The sequence below is a fragment of the Panthera pardus genome, unplaced genomic scaffold, assembly GCF_024362965.1.
Source record: "Panthera pardus isolate Hobbes unplaced genomic scaffold, ASM2436296v1 HiC_scaffold_10, whole genome shotgun sequence".
Classification (NCBI taxonomy): domain Eukaryota; kingdom Metazoa; phylum Chordata; class Mammalia; order Carnivora; family Felidae; genus Panthera; species Panthera pardus.
This window is the reverse complement of record NW_026526655.1, coordinates 11317426-11343439: the sequence shown is the minus strand read 5'-3', so window position 1 is coordinate 11343439 and position 26014 is coordinate 11317426. Positions and strand designations below refer to the sequence as shown.

At 36.2% G+C, this 26014-nt stretch overlaps 1 protein-coding gene across 12 annotated transcripts in view; it reads left to right on the top strand.

Annotated features, from left to right (window-relative positions):
* Positions 1-24005, top strand: part of AGFG1 (ArfGAP with FG repeats 1) — a 72569-nt gene extending 48564 nt beyond the window's left edge. For 2 of the 12 annotated variants that reach the window (XM_053904192.1, XM_053904226.1), the window contains 10 exons: positions 6661-6780; positions 7457-7528; positions 9047-9256; positions 11053-11233; positions 14018-14097; positions 14308-14400; positions 19397-19444; positions 21279-21437; positions 22384-22475; positions 23320-24005. In XM_053904192.1, the coding sequence (XP_053760167.1) occupies positions 6661-6780; positions 7457-7528; positions 9047-9256; positions 11053-11233; positions 14018-14097; positions 14308-14400; positions 19397-19444; positions 21279-21437; positions 22384-22475; positions 23320-23379 (1115 nt within the window). In that variant the 3' untranslated portion in view covers positions 23380-24005. The remainder of the gene's footprint in view (positions 1-6660; positions 6781-7456; positions 7529-9046; positions 9257-11052; positions 11234-14017; positions 14098-14307; positions 14401-19396; positions 19445-21278; positions 21438-22383; positions 22476-23319) is intronic. The other 10 variants (XM_053904208.1, XM_053904194.1, XM_053904214.1 and 7 more) reach the window with 10 other exon arrangements.
* Positions 24006-26014: the final 2009 nt, after the last annotated feature.

Here is a 26014-nt window from a genome sequence, read left to right as displayed (position 1 = left end):
TTCTTGAAGGGGGCAAGCCTGCCACTTAAGATTTAAGCACATAATACCAATCGTTTCTGTTTCTATAATGTGAGCTGTTGATGCTCAGTGCCTGGATTCATTATGCAAAATGTTGATACTCTGAATTTATCATCCCTTCATTTATGAGTTGAAATATTTCTTTAAAAATCTTTGATTACCCAATGGTATAGTTAGTATGTGTTAGTATAATATGTTAGTATAATAGAAAGTTAATATGTGATTGATTCTGGCCACATATCAGAATGAGTTGATTCCCTACCACATTTTAATGGTGATCTGTTTTTTTTTTTCTTTCGTATCATTATGAATTCATAGATTTAACATTTGCTACATCTCAAATCTGTTGTCATTATTATCTTTATTTTTTAAATGTTTATTGATTTTTGAGAGAGCACAGTGGGGGAGGGGCAGACAGAGAGATGGAGGGAGACACAGAATCTGAAGCAGGCTCCAGGCTCCAAACTGTCAGCACAGAGCCTGATGTGGGGCTTGAACTCATGAACCATTAGATCATGACCTGAGCTGAAGTTGGGTGATAAACCTACTGAGCCACTCAGGTGCCTGCCCCCATTATTATCTTTATTAATTCTCAAACTATCTCATCTTTAGAGTAGCAATATCTTTAGGTTGGCTGTAGCAGATGTAACTTCTTTTTTACTCTCAGATTTAACATGTTTGTTACAGGGGCGCCTGGGTGGCTCAGTCGGTTAAGCGTCCGACTTCGGCTCAGGTCATGATCTCGCGGTCCGTGAGTTCAAGCTCCACGTTGGGCTCTGTGCTGACCGCTCAGAACCTGGAGCCCTGGAGCCTGTTTCAGATTCTGTGTCTCCCTCTCTCTCTGACCCTCCCCTGTTTATGCTGTGTCTCTCTCTGTCTCAAAAATAAAAAAACGTTAAAAAAAATTTTTTTTAACATGTTTGTTACAAAGAGCTTAATGCACTTCACCAGAAATTAGAAATTATGGAGTTTTATTTGTGAATGAATGTAAAAACCTTGCAGTTACCTAGGTAATATTTAAAAATTATTATTTAAGTATAGATGTAGTCATTGGTGTCTCTAATTGTAATAGTAACTAATTGTAATGGACAGAGAAATGGCATAATGTAGTGAAAAGAATGGGCTTTGGAGTTAGAATGAGTCCTTATAGTTGTTTGTTTATGCTTTGTTCTACTTTTTTATAAGGTCTGGTGTAAATGATCTAAAAGCCTACATTGTATTTATATCAGAGATATGTATGAAATACCTTTTGGATGCCAGTAAGCTTTGATGTGCATGTCATAGAAAGTTTATCTAGTATGCATTTGTGAACGGTTGAGTAAGCATCAAACCAAATGTAGAGAGCACTAAAATTAAGAATTAGGTCACTTGTAGCCATTTTATTTGACCATTTGAAACTTTGCTTTATATTTTTGCATGTATGTATAGGGGTATTGGCTAATGTTTATTATTTCTTTGTCGCTGATTTTCTTAACTTTAATTATATAATCAAGAAACACTCAGGACTATCTTTCTAAAACATGTATTTCACTATTTAATGCACATAGCAGAAACCAGTACTTACAGAATTGATTTCCTGTTTGTATTTTTGAACTTATTTTACCTTCTTTTACTCACCTGTGAGATTGTGATGCTGTCCCTTCTTTTTCTTTCAATTTGAGGACTTGGTTTATAGTTGGATCATGATGGTATAAAGTGAATCATATGTATATATGTATACTCACACACACACACACACACACACACACACACACACACACACAAAATGTACTGTTTAAGATAGTTTGAAAAATTACGGAAAAGCTGCTCTTCGGCCACATTTCTTTCTAGCAAGCATTAAAGGAACTTTTCTTTTAAATATTCGAGTATTTTCTAAGGGCGTACTGTGGAAGAAAATTATGGTGTAAATTATATATGTTTGTATGTTGCATGTGTTTGATTTAAAAGGGGATTGTAGGGTGGAGAGGATCTCTTTCTTAGCAAAGATTATGCTGAGGAGGGTAAGAAGTCAGGAAGCTGAAGTTGTTGGGCCTGTGGTAGGTTTCCCTTCTCCTGTGTTAGCCGAGCAGCGAAACATCCAGGAAACCTGGAGAGACTCTTTCCCTTCACCTTCCAGGTGGGCAGCCAGGCTCCTCTGACCGCACAGGAGTCTCAGCTCTCTGTTCCCACCTGTTGTTTTTGAATGCTGGCAAAAGGAGCTGGAGAACCAATGAATGTAGAGGGGACCTTCTGTAATTCATGAATAGTTTTCATTTATCTCAGTTTTACACTTGCTGAAATAGGATTTGAAATGACTGATAAGTAAGTACCAAGCTCTTTTGTACATTTTCAGCTTATTTCATGTTTCCCTTGTGTGTTTTTTTGTCTTTAAATGCAATTTGTGAATATTCACCATTCAGGGAATTAATGCTGTACTCTTCCTTGTAGACTTGTTAGCCAGGCGTGTTTATACGCGTCTACACTGCAGCTGCACGGACTACTTTGTGCCATGATGGCACGCGTCCTTATCAGTAACTCCCTTGGAATTCTCTTTGAAAACAATAGCCATTATTTAATTGTAGAATATGTTAAAAAAAGAAAGAAAAGAAACCTATAATTTTATCAGATTGATAGAGGAAGTAGATCTTAACAGTTTGGTCTCTTTTCCACATGTGGTGGAGGTGGTAGGAAAGATGAGTCTGTGAGGCTTTTACTAGTCATGTCGATTAGATCAGGTGGCCTAAGAGGAGTTAGTTTTTTCAGCCTGAAGTTCTTATTTACGAATGCACACTCAAGTCAGCTTTTTTTTTTTAAACTTCATTGGATTCAAGAAGAATAAAATATATACACATACTGCAAGAAGAAGCTAATAGAGTTAGTCATTTATCTCCTCTTTTTCCATTCTTTGTCTTTTTCTCCAGCCTTTGCAAGAACCCTGAATCTTTATTTTTCTGTGTATGGTTCACAAATACAAAGTCATTGACAGCTCAGTTCTCACCCTGAAATTTTCATGTTTTTGTTTTTTTTTAAGAAGTTTTTAAGTGAGAATATTCTCCTGTACAGATTGATACGACAAATGGAACCTTTAATTTCAAATGATAATTATTTAGAAATGCCAATGTGGTTAGCATTATTTTGTAGGGAAACCTGTTATTTTGCAGATCATTTAATGGCTTAAAAGCCAGAAGTCTTCACCCTTCATCTGAACATTCTGGCTGAGATGGTATGTGAGGATATGTATCAGTGGTGAGGTTATTACTGTGTTCAGGAAAAGTCATCTTCTACAGAAATATTTGTGCAGTTAGAAACATGATTAACCTACAGAATTTAATAGTTATTTTGCTTGGTAATAAACTCCACAGCCCTATGAACTGTAAACTGTAATTGATTTTTGTCACACCTTACTGGGGATCTCAAACTTTTGTCTTGCCATCTAGTCAACACAAGTGAGTAATACAATGCAGTGTGGAAGGAACCGTGTGCACAGGAAGGTGTTCTAATCTCCTGTTGCCACATGGTCAGTCAGGCTCAGGATTACTAGATTCACTGATTTTCTTTTAAGAAAAGCAGGAAATCTTGTTTATTTAATGTAAGATGTTGTCTTTTTAAATGTTGGGTTGATGATAAAGAATTTAAACATGTAGGTGAAACAAAGTGTATTTGTCAGCTGTATTCATGATGAAGGCAGTCAGTTTCTATCTCTCATCCCTACGTTTATCTCCCTTTCTCAGGAGTACCTGTTTCTCACTGAAGAGGAAAGACAGTTTCCAGCTAGATTCAGGCTGATTAACTTGGTGCCTTAAATTCTAAACTGAGGTTACTTCTTTGTACTTTAAAAAAAATTTTTTTTAAATGTTTATTTATTTTTGAGAGAGAGAGAGAGAGAGAGAGAGTGTGCAAGCGGGGGAGGGGCAGAGAGAGAGCGAGACACAGAATCCCAAGCAGGCTCCAGGCTCTGAGCTGTCAGCACCGAGTCCTACCCGGGGCTCCAACTCAAGAGCCATGAGATCATGACCTGAGATGAAGTCAGACGCTTAACTGACTGAGCCACCCAGGAGCCCCACTTCTTTGTACTTTTTGAGATAAGATTATTTAAAAAGCATCTATTATTGTTTTGTCACATTCCGTTTAGTTTATCTTTCTTTGTATGGTAGTTGCTTGAGGTGGTTCCAGACAGTAATTTTCACATTATTGAATTTATTAGTGTTTAATTTCCAAAGTTGTGGTTACTAAAGTTTCATTCCACGGTACTTAGAAATTTTAAAATTGACCATAACCAGTTGTTGAAGACACTGAATAGATTTAGTGTCTCCATATAAAGACTGAAAGAGGTATTACAAAGTCCTGTTTTGCTGTAATGAATAGATATTTGGTTAATGTGTTTGGTGCTCTGGTTGGAAACACCAGTGTTTATAAATTTGATAAAAATAGACTTGACTAACAAAATGGATTACATTGAACTGATTTCTTAATGATGATGTTTGAAACACGTTAAATGTATATTTCTCCTGTAGTGTTCTAAATATGTTGAAAGTAGAATATATATTATTATAGGCTACTTATTCACTATATTTGAGATTATAAGTGATAAAGCAGCTTAGGGACCCAACTCCTGTTTCTCCAAGGGATAGATGTATTTCATTTGTTCAAGTAAAATTTCAGCCTATAAAGAAATTGAATTTTATCATGGTAATAAGTAAAAACAATAACAAAAGATTTCAGAGTATCCAGAAAATACAGAATTTTTTGTGTTAAGCAGTAAGCAGCCTTTTAATTTAGATACGTCTGTGTGATGTTTGAGAGAGAGGACAAACGTCTTTAGAAAAGGTTTTCAACAGTGCGAGCAGCGATAGGTGTATGTAGGATAGCACTCCACCTGTCACAAGTGCTGGGTGTGAGGACACAGGGAGGGAGGTGTCACAGGTGTCTAGTAAAAGGAGGACTATCTAGTTCAGGTGCGTTTCCCCCTATAGTCATATACCCTTTCGGATATACACAACATAGTAATTACATAAAATGCTGTTAGGTTTTTTTGATCATTTCCCTAGAGTAATGTTTTACTTCATTAGTGGAAAATTTGTTTAGTAACTTTTTTTTCGTTGATGTACAGTTAGAATACATATCCATTGCAAAAGCTTGGTGAACTATAACAATAACAATAAACTATAACTATAGTAAACTATAACAATCTGAAAACTCACCACTACAAGTTAATGAAAATGCAGATTTTCTGTGCATATGATACCATGCTGACAAAATTGGCAGATGAAAATGTATTTGGCACTTTTTGGCCTGTTTATCTTGATATACTTCATCATAAGTATTTTTGAAGAGGACTGTATCTTCTATGTGATTTTTTAAATGGCCGCATTATATTTCTTTGTATGATGTTTCATAATTTAAGCAATCCCTCATTGCTGGCCATGTGAGTTTTAAATTTGTTTTATTATTTTAAAACAAATCATTTAGCTATTAGATGCAGCCATACTCATTTGCAAGATTATTTCTTTATGAAAGCTTTTTGAAGTAGAATTGCCTGCAAAGGATTTAAAGTAGCTGACTTGTACTATGTTGATGGCATTTAACCTTTATCTTTTGGGCATGCTTTTCATTCTTACCACTTAGCATTCTTTTTCTTACATACCAACCACTTCTTCTTATATTCTCTATAAAAATCTTAATTCAGCATCTATTGTAGCCTTTAAAAAAAAAACAACCTTTTGAATTGTTGTATTTAGTTACATATTTTAAGTTTAGGGAAGCCTAAAAAATTGTTCTTAGGTTAATGACAAGTGGGAAATACCAGTTGGTCTTTTTCACTGAGTCTGAAGTACACTAATGTCACAAATTTTGCTATTTTCATTTCTCAAATTTTAATATGTATTAAAAATAGCAGGCTGCCCCCCCCCCCCCCCCCCGCCTTAAGAGAGCATGAGCAGGAGGGGGCAGAGGGAGAGAGAGAGAATCTTAAGCAGGCTCCATGTCTGACTCAGGAGACCGACTCGGGGCTTGATCTCACAACTATGAGATCATGACCTGAGGTGAAATCAGGAGTCAGATGTCACCCAGTCTCGCCAGAACAGCAGCCTTCGAAGAGAATGTGACTATCTGTGATTTATTTGGCAGTCATGTCCTTGTTAAACATTTAAGTTTTTTCATTTTTACGTGCCATGATGTGAGATGGTTGTATACTTAGGGAAAAAAAAACCAAAAAGAATATTAATGAAATTTAAACTTCTTTGTATCATTATTTTAGATTCACAAAGTTGATGAATCACTCACCACCATTTTAAATCTGAGTTTCCCAGAATGTAATCTATATCCTACATCTCAGTTTGCTTTACTGTAACTCATATATTTCATGCTCTTAGAGTTTCCTTCAGTAGAGTCACTTTTGCAGTACTATTCCGGAGGTCACTCAAAGGGTATTGTGTACAAATTTATTGTTGTACAAAGTGTTTTGGGAAATTTTTGGCTACCCTTTAATTGTTTGGCATTGGGTTAAATCAGCACTGGCAGGATTTAAAATTGGATTCTGAATGAATTCTCTTTAAAGTAAGTTGTGAAACAGAAACTTCTCATAAGATTCTTAAATTCATTTGTCATATTTTTCATTTATAATTTTCATATTCATTAACATATATTGTTCCTTACCATTTACAGCCCAGAACTCTGCAAATGCAGATTTTGCAAACTTTGGTGCATTTGGACAGTCTAGTGGCTCGAGTGATTTTGGAGGTTTCCCCACAGCAAGTCGCTCTCCTTTTCAGCCCCAAACTCCAGGTAGAGCTTCTCCGCGTCACGCGTAAACGTTTTGACATACAAAACTCTCTACACGTAGTTTAAAAAATTATTCTAAACTTAAATTCTATAATTATTTTATTTAAAAATAGTTCTATCTTACAAAGCTCTGGGGAAACCTGAAATCTTTATTTTTTTCTGTGTTCATCTGGTTTTTTGAACTCCTTGGTGTGTTGTCTAATTCACAGTGTCTGTTCTCTTCCTTTTCCTGCATATGAATCTTCCTTAAATTTCTTAGGCACAGGAGCGTTACAGTCCTCAAAATTTGTTAGGTTCACAGAACACATTGGTTTAGGCTTTGAGTAAAGGAAGCTAATTGATTGCTTCCATAGAAATAAAAACGTAAGTAATTTTCAGGGCAGCAAGCTTGAGACAATAAATATTGTCAGTCTATTAGTCAAGAGTAGATTATTTCACAGTCACTTTAATCAGACTTGGAAGTAGTTTTCTGTGCAGGAATTGGGCTTTGGACAGTGAGTACTCTCCCCTGAACTAAGTATTGTTTCCAGAATCCCGTTGAACCCTTGTTGAGATCTTTGGCTGATGACTTTTCTTTCAACTTTTAACTCTGTGTATTGTCTTATAAAGCCTTTTCTTTCACTTTTCTTTTTTTTTTCTTCTTTAAATTCCATCATTTACATAATTTCTGGCTGTCCAGCATTTAGAATGCTTTCATCTAGCTGCAGTTTTGGTGAATTTACTTCAGCTTTTCCTCTCCAGGCTTCCAACAGTAAGTTGTGTTGTCAAGTAGGCATCTTTTACTGATTTGTATGTTTTATGCTCTTCCATGGATTTTTCGATTATAGAATGTTATTCATCTTTTAATAGTAATCATTCTGAAACTCTCATTTCTGTGTCTTCACTGTTACTAAGCTCAGACTTAGAGAGCACAATAGTGTACAGTAAAAGAGTTGATTTAATAGTTCAGTTTTTAATAATTTGAAATAAATTTCATCATAAAAATTGTGAAAGATTAGTATTGTGTACTATGTTCACCAGCTACTTGTAACAGACCACAGTCTTAAAATACCAACACACATTACTTTTAATTGCAAAGGACTGGAGTTTATTCCTGGAAGAAATTTTATCCATATTTATTTTAGAGTGTCTGAAATACACTGATTGATGGGAAAGTGTTTGTGTTCTCTTTTTTAAATAGGGCTGTATTCTTTCTGCTTTTAAAATATCTGTTAATTGTGCTTTGCTGTTACTTTAATATATAGCTGTAATGTATATACTGTTCTCATTGCTGAAACTAATGTGTAGGTGTGAAGAACTAATACCAACAGTATAGCATCAAAAGCATAAAATGAACTATTCTGGCTTTAGTCTTCTGGTAGTGCTTTAGGAAAGTCTCTGGTAACCAGAACAGTCTTCAAAATCTTAGCAGGATGTACGATAGACCATTAGATGAATTATGATCTTATAAGTCTCAAAAGATTATATATTGTATGCTATAATTTTTATTCCTTGAACTATATAATAGGGTATGATTTTACTGATACTATATATATATTACAATATTATTATGTGGAATTAAATATTAACTCTTCAAGTAAAATAAGTTCCAGAGCTCAAAGACCACTTTTTAAGAAATTGTGGATCAAAACAGTACATCTTAAACATTTTAAATCTCTGCTCTGGGATTTGTTGCCACCAGGTCTCCATTGGAGCTGTAAGAGCTTATAGCATAAAATACTTTGCATCTTGTCGATGGAAATCCGTTTAGGGAGAACTAGTAAAAGGTCATAGTAATATATATGTGTGAGAGAGAGAGAGACAGTGTGTGTGTGTGTGTGTGTGTGTGTGTGTGTGTGTGTATGTGTATGTGTATACACATATATATGAATATTAACATATATACGTGTAATGTATATATATGTATGATGTATTAACATATATATATACACACACATATATATATGTATATATGAATATTAAGGTAACTAAGTCTCAAACCCAGCAAGCATGGAATTACTCCTCTGTGAATTATAGTCTTCGCTTCAGGGTAGATAATTACACATAGAAATTTGTTACGCTCCATGTTGCCAGGATCTTTGAAAATCTAGTTCCCCAAATTACAGTCATACGTAAATAGAAGATTAAAGTTGAATACCGCTTGCCAGTTGTTAATTCTAAGAATGTAAGATTGCTTATAGAACACTTAAGGAAGAAATGATCATATAATCTATCAAAGGATTTTGGGAAAAGTCTAGAAATTTCAAGTGTTCTGTTTATTCTGTTACAGGTGGAAGTGCTGGATCAGTAAATGCTAATTTTGCTCATTTTGATAACTTCCCCAAATCCTCCAGTGCTGATTTTGGAACCTTCAATACTTCCCAGAGTCATCAAACAGCATCAGCTGTTAGTAAAGTTTCAACGAACAAAGCTGGTCTGCAGACTACAGACAAATACGCAGCACTTGCTAATTTAGACAATATCTTTAGTGCTGGGCAAGGTATTAAGCTTTACACAAAATAAATACAAATTTGTAATAACATAGTCCTCTGAATTCGGTTGTGTTTATTGCAATTTAAGGTTGTTATGCTTTTTTTAGTTGTAAAGAAATTCTGCGTACACTAAATGTTCATGACCATTCGGCACATTTTTGATGTGAAATAATAATAGGTCTTTTGGAAGGCCTAGAAAACTAGGAACTATTTGTAAACTTCTAATTCTAAAAGAAAATAATTGACAAAATTTAATTTTGTCTTAGAAAGCATGCTTCACTGTTCTGAGGCTATAGAGGGCCAGCAAATCCAATTAATAATGCTGACTGGAGCGTTATTTGGTTGTTTTTATAATATATTCATTTTGAGCTATTTTTACTATTAATATTTTGGTATTAAAAGCCATTAGTTTTATAGAATATTTTTATACCTGGTTTTGATCTTAAGGCCAGTATTTTGCCTCTCAGAATGCACAGTGTGGTAGGGAACAGTAGAGGTCTGCTTTTGGACTGGATTCTGCATCCGAATCTCTGTAGCTGTTTTCTCATCTCATCTCATAGGGCAGTAATAGCATTGAGCTCATATGTATTATCACATCTAAGTCATTTAGAACAGTGCCTGGCACATAATAAGTGCTGTGTAAATGTTTCCTCGTACTACTGTCTCTAATTTTTTTCATGGAAAACCCTGGGAAGATGGTATTATTAATGGATTGTTCTCATTAGGTCTGGCATTTTAGAAATTTTTATGTTCACTTGAATGACACGCACCTGTCTTGGAGATGTTAATGTAGCACTTTGAGAATTTGCTCCTTATGCATAATTTAGACAATGGTACAGATTCTTTGCTTTTTGTTTTTAAGTTTATTTATTTTGAGAGAGAGTGCGTGCAAATGGGGGGCGGGGTAGAGAGAGAGGGAGATGGAGAATCCCCTAAGCAGGCTCCGCATTGCCGGTGTGGAGCCCAACGCAGGACGCAGGGCTCGAACTCACGAACTGTGAGATCATAACCTGAACTGAAATCAGCAGTTGGATGCTTAACTGCCTGAGCCACCCAGGTGCCCCACCTTAGTTTTTGTTACAGAAACTGTATCCTGTCTTTACCACAGTGGTGTGTATAGCAATTAATCTTGTCTAATAGTTTGTAGATAGTTTATTAGATAACACTACAGAATTCTTGTCTATTTATTCGCTTAGCATTAAAGTAGTTTTAAATTTACATGTTTCAGGGCACCTTGGTGGCTCAGTCGGTTGAATATCCCGACTCTTGATTGCGACTCAGGGTCATGATCCCAGAGTCGTGGGATCCATGTGCAGCACGGAGCCTGCTTGAGATTTTCTCTCTCTCTCTCTCTCTCTCTCTCTCTCTCTCTCTCTCTCTCTCCCCCTCTCTCTCCCTCTCTCTCCCTCTCTCTCCCTCTCTCTCCCTCTCTCTCCCTCTCTCTCCCTCTCTCTCCCTCTCTCTCCCTCTCTCTCCCTCTCTCTCCCTCTCTCTCCCTCTCTCTCCCTCTCTCTCCCTCTCTCTCCCTCTCTCTCCCTCTCTCTCCCTCTCTCTCCCTCTCCCTCCCTCTCCCTCTCCCTCCCTCTCCCTCTCCCTCTCCCTCTCCCTCTCCCTCTCCCTCTCCCTCTCCCTCTCCCTCTCCCTCCCTCCCTCCTCTGCCCCTCTCCCCTGCTCATGTGCTCTCTCTCTCTAAAATTAAAAAATTTGGAAAATTAAATTTGCATGTGTTTCATGGCACATGTGGGTGGTAAATTGAAAGCATAATAACTAAGTTTTCGGTGTAATTGTTTTTGTTTGTTTATAGGTGGTGATCAGGGGAGTGGTTTTGGGACCACAGGTAAACCTCCTGTTGGTTCTGTGGTTTCAGTTCCCAGTCAGTCAAGTGCATCTTCAGACAAATACGCAGCCCTGGCAGAACTCGATAGCGTTTTCAGCTCCGCGGCCACGTCCAGTAACGCGTATACTTCCACAAGTAATGCTAGCAGGTACCTTGTCTTTGTCCGTGTTCCTGCTTCGTGTCTTCTCTTTTTTGTTTTTTAATTCAACACTGAATAATGATGTTAAATAATGGCTGTTTGGGGACACATTTTTAAAATTCTTGAATATTTTTGTAAGTTTGCAGAAACGGAGTTGAATCTGCTAATTAAAATATAATCCTTGAGTGATTGCCATTTTATCTTACTTACTCAAAGGTTTTGTTACTTCTCTTCCTTGAACACGGAAGTGTAATTGAGAGTATGTACACGTCTCAAAATGGAGAGTTATATACGGATTTAATTATACTGAGCAGAGAATCCATTTAGCAAATTATATACTTTTAAGGTACAGTTTTCAGTCACGAAGACTAAACACTGGAAGTAACATGTAGCTTTAGTTGTAAATAAACATTTTTCGATATGTTTGCAAGACAACTCAAGACCCTGTTCTATATCTCTCCGGTGTCCCGCTGGTACACATAGCATATCCATTACTGTGCTCAGATTCGTGTGGAATGAAGGAATTCTAGGCAGCAGGAAGTCTAACACATTTTAACAGCAATAGATCTTTAAAAACACTTCTAATTGTAACTTCTTCATTTCGTAGTAAGGAAACAGACCCAGAAGTATAGGTGACTTAGCTGTGCAGTGTTTTATCCAAGTGTTTTCTGTCCTGTAGATTGTCTCTTCTTTCTTTTGTTATCTGAGGTGTGTTTTTTTTTTTTTAATTTTCTTTTAGCATCTTTTCTAGGGAGAAGTGGGAGGATTGTAACGCTAATGACTTGGACTCTCTAGTAATTAATTTTACAGCCAGATGGGAAAAATTGAATCCAAAGAACAGTTTAGAGTATTTATTATTTTTCTTTCATTAAGATTGTCTATGTTAGATAACAGTCGTGACCTATTGCAAGGTAACCATACAGTCTGGAAACAGAGAGGTGTATTTAACAGGTGGTTTATTGGTATCATATTACAGTATCTTAGTGGTCCACAGTGTGGTCCATGGGACATTTCGGGTACCTGAGACGCTTCCAAGGGGTCTGTGAAGTCCAAACTCTATTCATAATAATTCTGAGGGGTTAGTTGTGTTCTCAGTATTTGACATTTGTATTGATGGCACAAAAACAATGGCAAGTAAAAACTTGGTAGTGCCATAGCACAGACTAAGGCCATGACACCAACTGTCCTAGTCATGTAATAGTCACTGTATTTCTTACACCACTTTCAGTTTTACTTGTGAATAGTCTTGATTGTTTTTCTTCTGAATATTCTTCTTCTAATTTTTTTTATTGAGGTATAATTGATATTTAACATTGATTTCAGGTGTACAACATAATGGTTTGATATTTGTATGCACTGGGAAATGATTATAGTAAATGTAGTTTGTGTCCGTCCCCACACAAAGCTAACTTGTAGGATTTACTCTCTTGATAACTTTGAAGTACGAACTACAATATTATTGACAGTAGTCACCATGCTGTACATTACGTCCCCATGACTTATGTATATATTCTTACAAATATTCTTGATGAAACAGTAAAGAAATTTAACTTTATTAAATCTTGACCCTTACATAATGTTTTCTTAACTTGCTGTGTATTCAGATAAGGTATACATCACGTGGTTCTGGTGCATATTGAAGTATGGTAGGTAGCTTCTGGAAAATCAGCTTGTGTGGTTAAATTGTGGAATGAACCAGCCACTTGTTTTATGGAACGCCATTTTTCCTTAAGACTGATAAACCATGGTTATTCAGATTTGGATATTTGGCACACATTTTCTCAAAAATGAAATAATTGAAGTCTGTCACTTTAAGGAAAATAACTGATAAAATTCACACTTCCAAAGCAAATATTAGAATTTTGGAAAATTTATTGACTCCATCATGAACTCGACAGCTCTACATTACTTTTTGATAAGATGAGCAGTGATAGTTTTTGATTTTGTATAAGGAAATTGTTAACATTTGGAAGATTTGTATCAGATATTTTCCCAAATGATACAAAAATGGTAAAAGATTCATTTAAAGTGCAAGATAGATTAGTAGATGTTACTTCAGAGAGCACAAAGGAGTTCATTGATAGGATTTCAAATTCCATTTTGTAGCTAACCTTTAGGAAATTATCACTGTCGTTTTGGCTGTGATGTCAAGGAAAATATTCACAAGTATCTGAAGAAACTATTCAGATTCTCCTAGTTTGTTTAGCTAGATGTCTATGAGAGCAGTTTTTTTCATACACTTTTACATAAACGACATATTACAGGAGATTGATCTTCTGTTAAGCCCAGCCATTGAAGGGATTTGCAAAAATGTTGTGACTCTTAAGTTCCTTTCGTTTTGGAAAATATAGTTCTTTATCCTAAAAATGCTACTCACGTTAGTGTATAATGGCTTTATAGTTAATTTTAAAAGTATAAGATTTAAAAATTTTTCCATTTTAATTTCTGTATATACGTATTGTTAATATAGCACATTTAAACAAAGACTCTTTGGAGTTCTCGGCTCAGAGCGTAAATGAGTCCTGGACCTCCTGGCTGGCTCAGTCAGAAGAGCACGCGGTTCTTGATCTCAGGGTCCTTAGTTCAAGCCCCATGTTGGGCGGGGAGCCTAGTTAAAAAAAAAAAAAAAAAAAAAAAAGAATGTAAATGAGACCGGACTCCAGAGTTTAAGAACAGCTGTGATACATGATGTGTTCAGTATTACCTGTTTCCACATTTTATGGCCACCCTATAGATAGATTAGCCTTGCTTTAAAAAATGAATAAAAAGAACTCTTTCTGTATTTATTTTCAGCAATGTTTTTGGAACAGTGCCCGTGGGTGCTTCTGCACAGACACAGCCTGCTTCTTCGAGTGTGCCTGCTCCATTTGGAGGTACGTGTTTCTGGTATATATACCGGATTTTCTAAAGAGCCTGTGTATACTGTAGAACATTTTCTTACAGGTACTGGAAGGCAGTCAGAGCAACAATTTATTATCCAAAAGCTCTAGTTTTCTGATCTTCATAAATGTATGAACAAATATTTTAAATGACTGAATACAAATATGTTAGGATTTCATAGCATATTTTCTAATTTTTTAAAGCTACGCCTTCCACAAATCCATTTGTTGCTGCTGCTGGTCCTTCTGTGGCATCTTCTACAAATCCATTTCAGACCAATGCCAGAGGAGCAACAGGTAAGAAATAAATATAGATTATAGAACAGAAAGCTTTGGAAAAGGTATTTATTACAAAGACATCATGGGAAGAACATCAGAAAATAAAGCTCTTCTTTGTTACTGTAGTGAATGGGAAGTGGATGGAAGAGTTTGTCCATAAAGACATACACTAGCTGGGGGCGCCTGGGTGGCTCAGTCCGTTGAGCGTCTGACTTCGGCTCAGGTCATGATCTCGTGGTTCGTGGGTTCCAGTCCCGCGTCGGGCTCTGTGCTGACAGCTCAGAGCCTGGAGCCTGCTTCGGATTCTATGTTCTATGTCTTCCTCTCTCTCTGCCGCTCCCTCACTCACGTTGTCTCTCTCTGTCTCTCAAAAATAAATAAATGTGAAAACATTAAAAAAAAAAAAAAAAAAAAAGACCTACGCTAGCTGAAAGTTTATAAAATCCTGGACTTCTAATATTTGAGAGGAACCCTAGAAATTCTCTAGCGCCCCCTGGTCCCCATTCCCTGCTTTCATTCTTCAGGTGAGGAAGCCCAAGTGTGGAGGCGAGGCCTCCTTAGAGCCCTGCGCCCTGCAGCCACTTTGTGACCAAGGTGGGACTTTGAACACCGAAATTCTGACTTATTTGGTGATCGGGTTTTGGAATTACTGGTTACTACTCATTCAGTCTTAATAGAAAAAACTTACGAGAAGTTTTTTTGTTTCTTATTTTCCTCTCCACGAGATGGCAAGGAAGGAATGAGCTTTGTTACATGAGGTCTTAAAAATCACGTCTTTTCCAGTGCTTATTTCTTTTAGAGTGTTCACGTTTTTTAACTTACACAAACCTGATTTGATTTAGGGAATGGTATTTTAATATTTTCTCTTGATAATTTTTTAATCCTCTTTATTCCTTCCCTTTTTTTGTTTTTGGTTCATACCGCAAGCCAGCCACATATTTTTTTGTATTGAGCCTCTTTGATTTTTGTCTTATCAACCTGAACACCAGAACTGTTGGCCAGTACCTTGGAGCGTCAACAAGTGTGTGTGGAGTTGCTGGATACCCAGTAAACCTCCAGTTGGCCAGCTCTGTTTTTGTGTATGTGTCCCGGTACGTTTAGAACTAAAGCTTTCGGCGTATGGCATATATCGGTGTGGAATCTGGAAAAAGTAAGGTGCTTGTAACATAATTTGTGCCATGACAATTGGTATTTACTAGTAAATCTCTGTCATAGGCAAGATTAAGAATTGTGGTATTAATGGAGTTTGAACTATAACTTTCCTTTTAAATAAATGTCTTTAGTCATAATTTGTGGGTATCTCGCATGATCGATGTTTAATAAGTATTTTCACAGATAATTTTTAAAAAATGGTTTGTGTTTGTTAGAATTCAAGTACACCTAATCAGTGATTGTTTTCGTTTCTGTGTGTTTCAGACAAAAATATTCATCAGTTATGATACATGTAACATTTCCCTTTCTTAGCATGCTATTTTGACTTGGCGGAATGAATTTGTAAAATGTCTCACGTCACATAGGGATTTGTGCATTGTGTCGTTTAATCCTTTTAGCTCTCATCAAATAAATGTTTTAATCACTCCTTGACAGCTGAGGGAACTGAGGCTCAGAAAAGTTAAGTGTGGATATGTTTTGGGTACAGCCAGACTTGTGTTCAAATCCTGATTTAGTATTTACTTGCGGTGATCTTAAGATGCTTTTTATGTATTAGTTGTGTGATGAATAAAGATGATAGAAAGATGTACTAACATTTGTTGAGTGTTTAAAATTATTGACAAGATACTGTTGAAACATTTATAGCTATCATAACCCCATTTGACAACAGAAAGATGGAAATTCAAATTGTGCCTTGGCTAAAACTTGTATTGATTGAACTTCTCTGAGCCCTGTTGTTGGCCTTCTCTATAGAATGTGAATAATATTCTCCTATTGGCAGGGTTTTTGTGAGAATTTAGATGATACAAATCATCTTTGCATGGTGTTTGCATTGTCCTGTATGGTAAATCTTTCCTATTATTTTCCTTTCATGACTACCTTGAAGTTAGTTTTGTCATTAGAATTAAGGGCTTTTTATTTTTTATTTTTTTGCTTATTTTATGTAGAGTATGAAAGTCCTTTAAAGTTAAGGTTCTACATAGGATGTACATTAATATAAAACATACAGTATATGTTCAGATAATATAAGGTAATTTTAGTATTAGGCTAAGAAAAATTTATTGAAAGGTAAATCTGTGTCCATAAATTTTTATTTCAAGGTTAAAAAATTTCTCTTTATAAACTGCTTTGATTTATCACATTGGTCACCTTCATTAAATTGTTACAGAATTGATGAAAAGTAAATGTTAGCTATATATGTTTCTACTGAAGTTGAAATATGAGCAACATTTTGACAAATACACTATGCTCACTATGCTCAGGAATTTCCAGTGTCAAAATTAATATTCTTTAGGAAATATTTTTTGTTGCTTTCAAATATATTGTTGAATTCCATTTGAAGTAGCTTTTGAAAGACGGATTGCATAATAAAATGTAAAACTTTACTGATAACATTTCTTTCTTAAAATACATATTTTAATAATTTTTCTTCTGCATCTGTAAAGCTTTGAGGCTTTAATTTTCTTCTGCCATGTTACATAGAAACTTTCATTAGGATATCAGCCAGTATGGCCTAAGACCTTTTTTATTTTAGGATTCTGTAATAGCATTTTTTTAAAAAAAGAGGGCTCTTGAGACCTTAAATCTAACAGATTTAATACAGTTTTCAATTATTATGAAATTCTGTTAAAACTCTTCAATCTCTCCTTTGCTGTGGAATGAAAAGTCTTTATTATTTCCCTAACTTCATTTTAATGAATGATTTTTAAAAAAAATAATTTTAGAGAGAGTGAGGGGAGAGGGGCAGAAGGAGAGAGAGAACCTTTACACAGGCTCTACGTGCAGCTCCAGAGCCCGACGCAGGGCTCGATCCCACGATTCTGGGGTCATGACCTGGGCCAAAATCAAGAGTCAGATGCTCAACTGACTGAGCCACATGAATGAATGAACAAAGATTTTAAAGATTCCCCCCCACCCCCCGCCAGGAGGTAAACTTAATAGAGATGTAGAGCTGAAAATCACAGTAGCATCTAGGCTAGTGTCCTTGTTTTATTATCTAGGGGGAGACTGGTTTGATGGGTTTGCCTTAAGGGTTCAAAATTAATTAACGGCACAAATATTTGTACCTAGAACTCTTCTAAACTAGCATAGTTTCCACTGGTTCCACCCATTCCGCTCATTAAGAATATACCTAAGAGAAATGAAAATGTACATCCACATAGAAACTGGCGCACAGATGTTCCGTTGCAGCATTATTCATGATAGCCAAAGGGAGGAAACAACTCAAAATGTCCATCAACTGATGAAGGGGTAGACCGGATGTGTTATAATCATACAATGGAATTTGCTTGATAATAAAAAGTAATGAAATACTGACGAAAAATAATGAAGCGGACATGCTGCAACATCAGGCTAAAATAAAGGAAGCTAGTCACAAAATAATGTGTAACTTGTGATTCCTTATACATGGTGGTGTATCCAGAATGGGCATTACAGCATTCCAGGGCTAGAACTTGAGAGGGCATCGTTGTTGCAGGCTGAGGCAACAGCAATTCATATTGGTTCGCAGTCACTGTTGACTAAAGGTCGGTTTTTATCAGAGTGTATTTTGTACAGCATGTCTCTTGAGATGTTATCAAATACTCCATGGGAAAGGGTTCTGTGCTCAGATATGCATGGGAAATGCTGGTATAAACAATTTAACCCGCATTTTATCGTAGAACTTCTCAAGAGACTTAACGTGCTGTAAGAAAGGAGATAAACATAAAGTGACCTACCTTATTTATTATAGAATCCTTCCCCCGAATTACCTCTTTGTTGAATTCATAACACAGTACTGGTGTATCTTTTAAGTACACATCTTTTAAAGTGATTTGCAAGTAAAATACATCCATTGAATATTTACATCATTTTAAAAATTTTATTGTCAAATTTATTTTTACTGCAGCTTTGTAAATAAAGTAGGTATTGTTATCCCTGTACCTGTACCCTCTATTTGCAAATGAGGAAACTGAAGCCTGTGGAGGTTACATAATGTCTCGTAGTTAGAAAATGACAGAACCAAGACTCACAACCACTCTTCTCTCCCAGTTGCTCTGTTTCCCCAAATTTAATTGGTAAAGTTTGCTAATGTAAAAAGCATACATAGATGGACCTGTATTTTAGAAACAATTCCACTCCAGAAGGTTAAAACAAACAAAAAGTTTCTAGTACTTAACAACCTAAACTTGTTTTCTGTTCATTACGTTTATTTGTATGTAACCTCTCTGGCCTCAGTTATGCCAGGTAAGATTTGCAGAAGATGCACTTTTCTCATCTCTCTTTTCAGCCATTAACATTTTCAATTGAAAGTTGCACTTACCTTTCTAATGAACTGCATTGAATAATTTCTCCCTTTCATAATACGTAGTTTGCTTGAGTTATCTATGTATTTTTAGTTAGCGTACAGAGTTGTAAAGAAAACAGTCAAACATCATCCAGGTGCTGTCTGCAAGATCCGACTTTCTAGAGGCAAAAGGTAGATTCTAGATCATTTTAGATGATCCTGCGAATAGCAATTTGGGGTGTAATTCATGAGACCTACAAAGTCTTGTTATGGACACAGTTGTATCTTGATACGAAAAATATGTTAGCATTTATTTAAAAGTGGATTTCATAAATGTTTTTTTTCATTTGATATTTATTTTTCTGGTATTTATTATTGGCGATCTCCCTTTTACTTCAAACAGGTTAAATATTACAGTGTCGTGAATATAGTTGAAATTAAAAAAACTCTTGGTGGATATGTTTTTATATGTATTCTTATGCTACCTACTTTGTAACAGTGTATTCTAATTTTAAAAGTTTTTAATGAAACAGATTTGTTTTGACAATAGTTAACCATAAGTTAATTGACATTGGTCTCTCTATGGCTTTCCGTAAGGCCTTTCTGGAGCAATGCATTCTCAAGTGTTCCCTCACGCTCATTTTGGTAGGTGGCCACAACTAATACCTAGATTTGTGTGGCAATCTGTCTACCTGCTTGTGGAAGCTTCTGCTAGTGTTCTGGATCCCTGCATGTGGAATTGAGTTTTTTCCATGTTTTAAAATGGAGTGGGCATGGATGTGTGGCATCGGGGTTACATTATATTTAAAGTCACACGAAAATTGTGGTGATTTGTTTTTAACGCTGAAAAGCATTGTTGCTTACCTCCATGGTCACGTTAGAATGTTAATAGCTTTTTTGATTGTTTTTCTTGAGTTTGATTTCATAGTACTTTGACACCTTTTCGACACACCAAACCATCTTACCACATTATTCCATGGAGTTTGGTTTTGCTTAACTGTATACAAGTTGCGCTTTTTAGTGCTTTCTTAAAAGTGATTTGTCAAAGTTCGTCAGTGCGTTGTTGTCTGTTATGAAACCCTTCTGTTTCCCTTGCAGTGTGCTTATTATTCTTTAGTTCACTTGCTTCCTAGTGGCTTGTTTTTCCTTTCTGTCATCAATAGTAATTTCAAGAAATTTGGCATTCTAATTGGGTTCATTGAGAAAAATTGCCTTGATATAAACAATAGGATTATGAAGATTACTTTGGGCAGTATCTGTAACATGACTCTCAGGTTTTTTTCAATAAAATATAAGTCTGTGTGACATTTTTAGTTATTAATTCCTGTGCCTTAAATCAGAGGTCAAATTGGTAAATTTTTTTATATCAGGAAATTCAGTGAACTGCCACGTTTTTGATAGCATCATGCCAACACTATTTCACTATTGTAATTACTAGTATTCTCTATTAAAAGCACCATTATTGGCTCTTACTTTACTGAGACTTTTTCTAGGACATTTTTCAGAAGGTTCTGTTTTTAATCTTCACTAGTAGTAAGTAATAAATTGTTTTACTACTACATGTGTTTCTGTGATGCAGATTCGATTATAAGTAATTTATAAGTGGGGGAAGGATGGCAGCATTACCACATACGTACTGGTCGTTCACACACGGATTTCAGTGCGGTATTGATCACAGTGCTCATTCACCCTACATCCATCTTTTCTAAGAATGCTTATTTCACTTCCTTTTCAGTCTTTGTGCATTTTGCCCCAATTTCTTTCACTCAGCAGTCCTAACCTTAAACCCCGTATCCAGAGCAGTCTGTTTATCTTCCAAACAAGAAATGGGTATCCATCTATATTTCTTTTGGAATTGATGTATTGGGAACTTCACATATTCTTTTAATTTTGTGGGTAGTTTTATTAGAGAAACCCCTCCCCCTCCTACCCTTTTTGGGCTCTGGGTACAAAGCTGCATAGGTTTTGAGTGGCCTGCTTCTAACCCTATTTCTCCTATAAGTCTTGTTAATTTTGGTGAACTATTTTTTAGAGGTCTAAAAAATTTTTTTTCAGAACATACTTGATTACATTATAGTAGACAGTTCAGTGGACAAAACTAAATTTTGGGCCATTTTACGTATATAGCAAAATGAAACTAAAAAATGTATGCTAGGATACATGTGAATTGCATGATGATTCAAAGTTGACTGCCATTTATTTAGACTTGAACTTTCTATAATTATTTTGAGAAGTTTTCTTGTGATTTCAAATGATAGCTTTATTCTTCGTTGGGTTTCAGGAGAACAAAATGTTATAGATTGTGTTCAACTGTAGAGTGCTAAAGCTCACTGCTAACTTTGTTAAGAGTTTTGGAATTTAAAATGCCTTTAATGTGCATCTTCATATTTTTCGAGGCAAATTGTGCTGTAACATGTGGTATGAGAAACAAAGCCTGCTCTGTTGTGTGGAAATGATCAGCCCTTGTTTTGTCTGTCAGCTGCGACCTTTGGCACCGCGTCCATGAGCATGCCTGCGGGGTTCGGGACTCCTGCGCCCTACAGTCTGCCCACCAGCTTTAGTGGCAGCTTCCAGCAGCCCGCCTTCCCGGCCCAAGCAGCTTTCCCTCAGCAGACAGCGTTTCCTCAACAGCCCAATGGTAAGATCCAGCACTCGACTAGCTGTAAGTCCACCTCAGATGTCCTCCGTGTATCGTGACGTTGTACGTTTGGACAAAGAGGCTCGTCTGAAGAATGCCGTGGTATTGGCGTTGTCTGCTAACGTTTACTACGCAAATATAGACGCCCTTGGTGATTTGGGCCTTGGAAAGTGGAGTGCTTTGGTGAGATCTTGTAACCAGGTTATAGATTTAGGAGAAATCAGAGACTCTCTAAAGACTACCCCTTCTTCTCAGAATCCCCAGTGTCTGTCTGAATAGTATATCTATGTTCTGATGTTCCTCTTGATTTTAAAAGACCTCGAGTGTTTTTGTTTTGCGTGTGTATTTTTTGTATAAATTATTTACTTTGGTGGTGTAGACCACATTTCCAATTAGGTAACTATAGAGTTTGTTACTTGTTTTCGGGAACTTTCAGTAGAGACCAGGGTTGTTTTTTTTACCCATTAAGTTCATTTGCTAAAGTTTGAAAGTCCATAGATTTGAAGATTATTCTTAAATGATAACTGTGTGTTTTCTTTTTTGAAGTCAGGTAAAAATTGGGTCCATGGCAGAGCCATAATGATAAAATATTTCCTAAGGAATACTGCGCTGTTCACACGAAACCATTGTGTTGCACTCAGAGCCCGTCTCAGATAGTCTGTCCCAGGCTCATCTGTTAACTCCATCCTTTGAAATGCCAGCAGTTGACGTAGCTGAGAAAGATTAGAATTAACCATTTCTGAGGAGCTGTGTGGAAGCTCTTTTGAGATGTGCCACAGGAAGTTCTGTCTCTGGTATATGAAAGAGCATGAGACCCAACAATTTCATATTGGTACTTTACTATTGCCCTGGTGGGAATTCCTCTGAAACTCCTTCTGAAGTTTTACAAGTTACCAGATTGTCTCTTAAAGGTATGGCTTATAATTGGTGGTTCTGTTTTAACAAGGTGCAGGTTTTGCAGCATTTGGACAAAGCAAGCCAGTGGTAACCCCTTTTGGTCAAGTTGCAGCTGCTGGAGTATCTAGTAATCCTTTTATGGTAAGTGAGACACAGTTTTAAGCACTTGCATAAGTTGTTGTGTATTATTTGCGGATTAGGAAAACCAGGTTGTGACTCTGCTACATGCTGTTATTCTATTGATGTCATGTGATGAGATTTTACAAATTGAGATGGCTGTCATGCACGATCCTTTTGTGATTTAAAAACCACACATGAATCAGTTGCAGATCAAAACATGGACAGTAAATAAGCTATTTTAGAACTTGAGACTTGTCTGCTTTCTTGTCAACATGACATTTTATGAGTGGCTGTAGGTTTAGTGAACAGTATGAAAAGGGCTTGAAGTCGGAGGTTTGGTTTGAATCATAAATGCATTTTCTTAAGGGCCAAGTCCTTTCTGAGAATCTGTTATGAGAGTTATATGAAGTAATGGGTATTTTTTTATTTTTTTTATTTTTAAAAATTTTATTTTTTTAACGTTTATTTATTTTTGAGACAGAGAGAGACAGAGCATGAACGGGGGAGGGTCAGAGAGAGGGAGACACAGAATCTGAAACAGGCTCCAGACTCTGAGCTGTCAGCACAGAGCCTGATGTGGGGCTTGAACTCACGGACCGCGAGATCATGACCTGAGCCGAAGTCGGCCGCTTAACCGACTGAGCCACCCAGGCGCCCCTGAAGTAATGGGTATTAAAGACCACCTAATAGTTTTATTATAATATGTTGCTGATAACAGTAATGAATAAATGTAATTCCCAGTAGTTATAAAGGAATTTCTAATGTAAATACTGTTTAATTAGATTTAATCAAATAAAGTTTATTTTCCTATTTTCCCCACATACACCACTCTTACATGTCTGCTTCGTCTTATGTTTTCCTTTAGACTGGTGCACCAACAGGACAGTTTCCAACGGGAAGCTCATCAACCAATCCTTTCTTATAGCCTTATATAGACACTTTACTGGAACGAACTTTTACGTGGTCACATTACATCTCTCCGCCTCTTGCACTGTTGTCTTGTTTCACTGATCTTAGCTTTAAACACAAGAGAAGTCTTTAAAAAGCCTGCATTGTGTATTAAACACCAGGTAATATGTGCAAAACAGAGGGCTCCAGTAACAACTTTTAACCTGTGAATTGGCAGAAAAAGGTAGCGGTATCATGTATATTAAAAATTGGCTAATATTAAGTTATTGCAGATACCACATTCATTATGCTGCAGTACTGTACATATTTTTCTTAGAAATTAGCTATTTGTGCATATCAGTATTTGTAACTTTAACACATTGTTATGTGAGAAATGTTACTGGGGAAATAGATCAGCCACTTTTAAGGTGCTGTCATATATCTTGGAATGAATGACCTAAAATCATTTTAACCATTGCTACTGGAAAGTTACAAAGTCAAAATTGGAAGGTTTTATTCATTCTTGAATTTTTCCTTTCTAAGAGCTCTTCTATTTATACATACCTAAATTCTTTAAAAATGTAGAGGGATACCTGTCTGCATAATAAAGCTGATCATGTTTTGCTACAGTTTGCAGGTGAAAAAAATAAATATTAGAAAATATGCTATCGTTTTTGTGTTCTTGCTGCAATGCCTTTACCAAAGTGGCCTTAAAATATGAGTAGTGAATTGAGAACATCTTGAATTCTTAAATTAGAATTTCAGAAGACTTCTAGTGACTAACTTTTATGTCTAAAAGAGAAAATTTTATAAAAAGGCCATGTAGAAAATTTATTAAAACTACTATGACTGCTATATTCAGGAATATGTCAGTGGTAAAGCATTTAAATGTAGCTTGTCAGATTCACCGTAATCCTTCTAATTTCTTTGCAACTTCTTAATTTTGTGAAAATTTGTATATATGAAGAATTTGCATGTATGTGTATTTACAAATTTTTTTAAGTATCTTGAATTCTCAGACTGCAGAAGTCCTATTTTAACTATTGATTTTTAAACAAAAATATTGTCTTTGAATGTATTGGAAGCAGACATGCATTAACTGTGACATGATTGCACCTCATTTTTTTTTCCTTTGTTTGGATAAACTGATACTGTTAAAATAGGACATTTATTTATGTTCATTTCTGGGGGCAAACAACCTGGAACCCAGTGTTACCTTAAAGTTATAGAATACTTTGTTTAAAAAGGCAACAATACTAATGTTAGGTTATATCTTTTTGTTAATACTCAAGACATGAACTTGTTTAAATATTTATGTACAGTGATGCCTCATTCATCAGGCCATAATCTAGAAGCCTCCTCAAAACCGAACACAGCTGAGAAACTTGGAATTTTAATTTTTCTTAAATGCCTTTGAGCAACGCACAAGAGTCACAGAGTCTCTACGTGTTAGAGCTCACGCATTTGTTTTTATGCGAAAGTCTGATTATTTGATTTACCAGCCCATAGCATATTAGCAGTTCAGAAGTGGTGGTTTGGAAGGATACAGAAAAACCGTGGAAAACTGTTGACCATTTAGTATAAGGACAGCTAGGCCAGCCTAGAGGATGTCGCTGTATGACATCATCATCTGACAGTGGTCTGTCACTAGGACTCTGTGTCATCAAGAAAAGGTAACATCACATATACAAATATGTAATGCGTGTTTGAAAAGTTTCATCTTACAATGAGTGAACGTTTCGGAAAAAGCTTTAGTATTAAAAGAAGTGAACGTCGGTTTCTTCAGACAATTTATTTGTGTCGAGTACCTTTTCCAGTGGTGACTACACGAGTTGTTGCACTATCTTAAAGTCTGTGTGGTGTTTCAGACTTGCCACAGCATTGCTGTCTGTTGTGTCTCCAGCCGAACGTGTGGTTGATGAGCAAGAAGGCTGGGAAATCCCGGCCCGTTTTTGAACAGTATGCCTCTTCTCTTAGAATCGAGTGAATGTGGCAGAGTCTAGGTGTGTGCGTGGGGGTGTATACTTGGAATACCTACAGTTTGGGGTCTCCCTCCAGCCCCCCTTTCATGGAGGGAATACTTAGGAAATGTCTTTGAATTTCTATGTTTTAGATTGTATTGGGTCCCAGGCAATTCATATGTATGAAGTTATGCTATATAATTGTAGGCCATTACCGAAATAACCTACCAGGCTTTCCATCTGAGAAATAAGTAAATTAAACAGTTGTTATTAAAATAATTTTAAAGACTGTTTTTTTTTTTTTTTCTGGGTAAATCTTGAAGTTTGTAATGAAATGAGAACTCTCAGTTACTGACTTACTACTTTAAATGAGTGCTTATAAAACTGAAATGCTTAGCTTAAAAAGTGATCCAGCTTTAATGTGGATTTAAATCCACTTCTGTTAAACCTTCATATTCAGATTTGCTTTTGGTTTTTTGTAGACCATCAGAATTGTGTTGAGTGCTAAAGAGGAGAAAATCCTCGAAAGCGACGAGGCTGAAGACCACGTTTTCTGGCTTACTGGTTGAATCAGATCTTCTCTCCCGTCTTTGCTCTGGGAAGAACATTTTCTTTTAGGGTGCAAACATTGTCGATACAGTGTAAAGGCATATTTTATTCTCGTTTTTGTGACCACAGAGATGAGGCAATCACTTTGTTCCTTAAAACCAT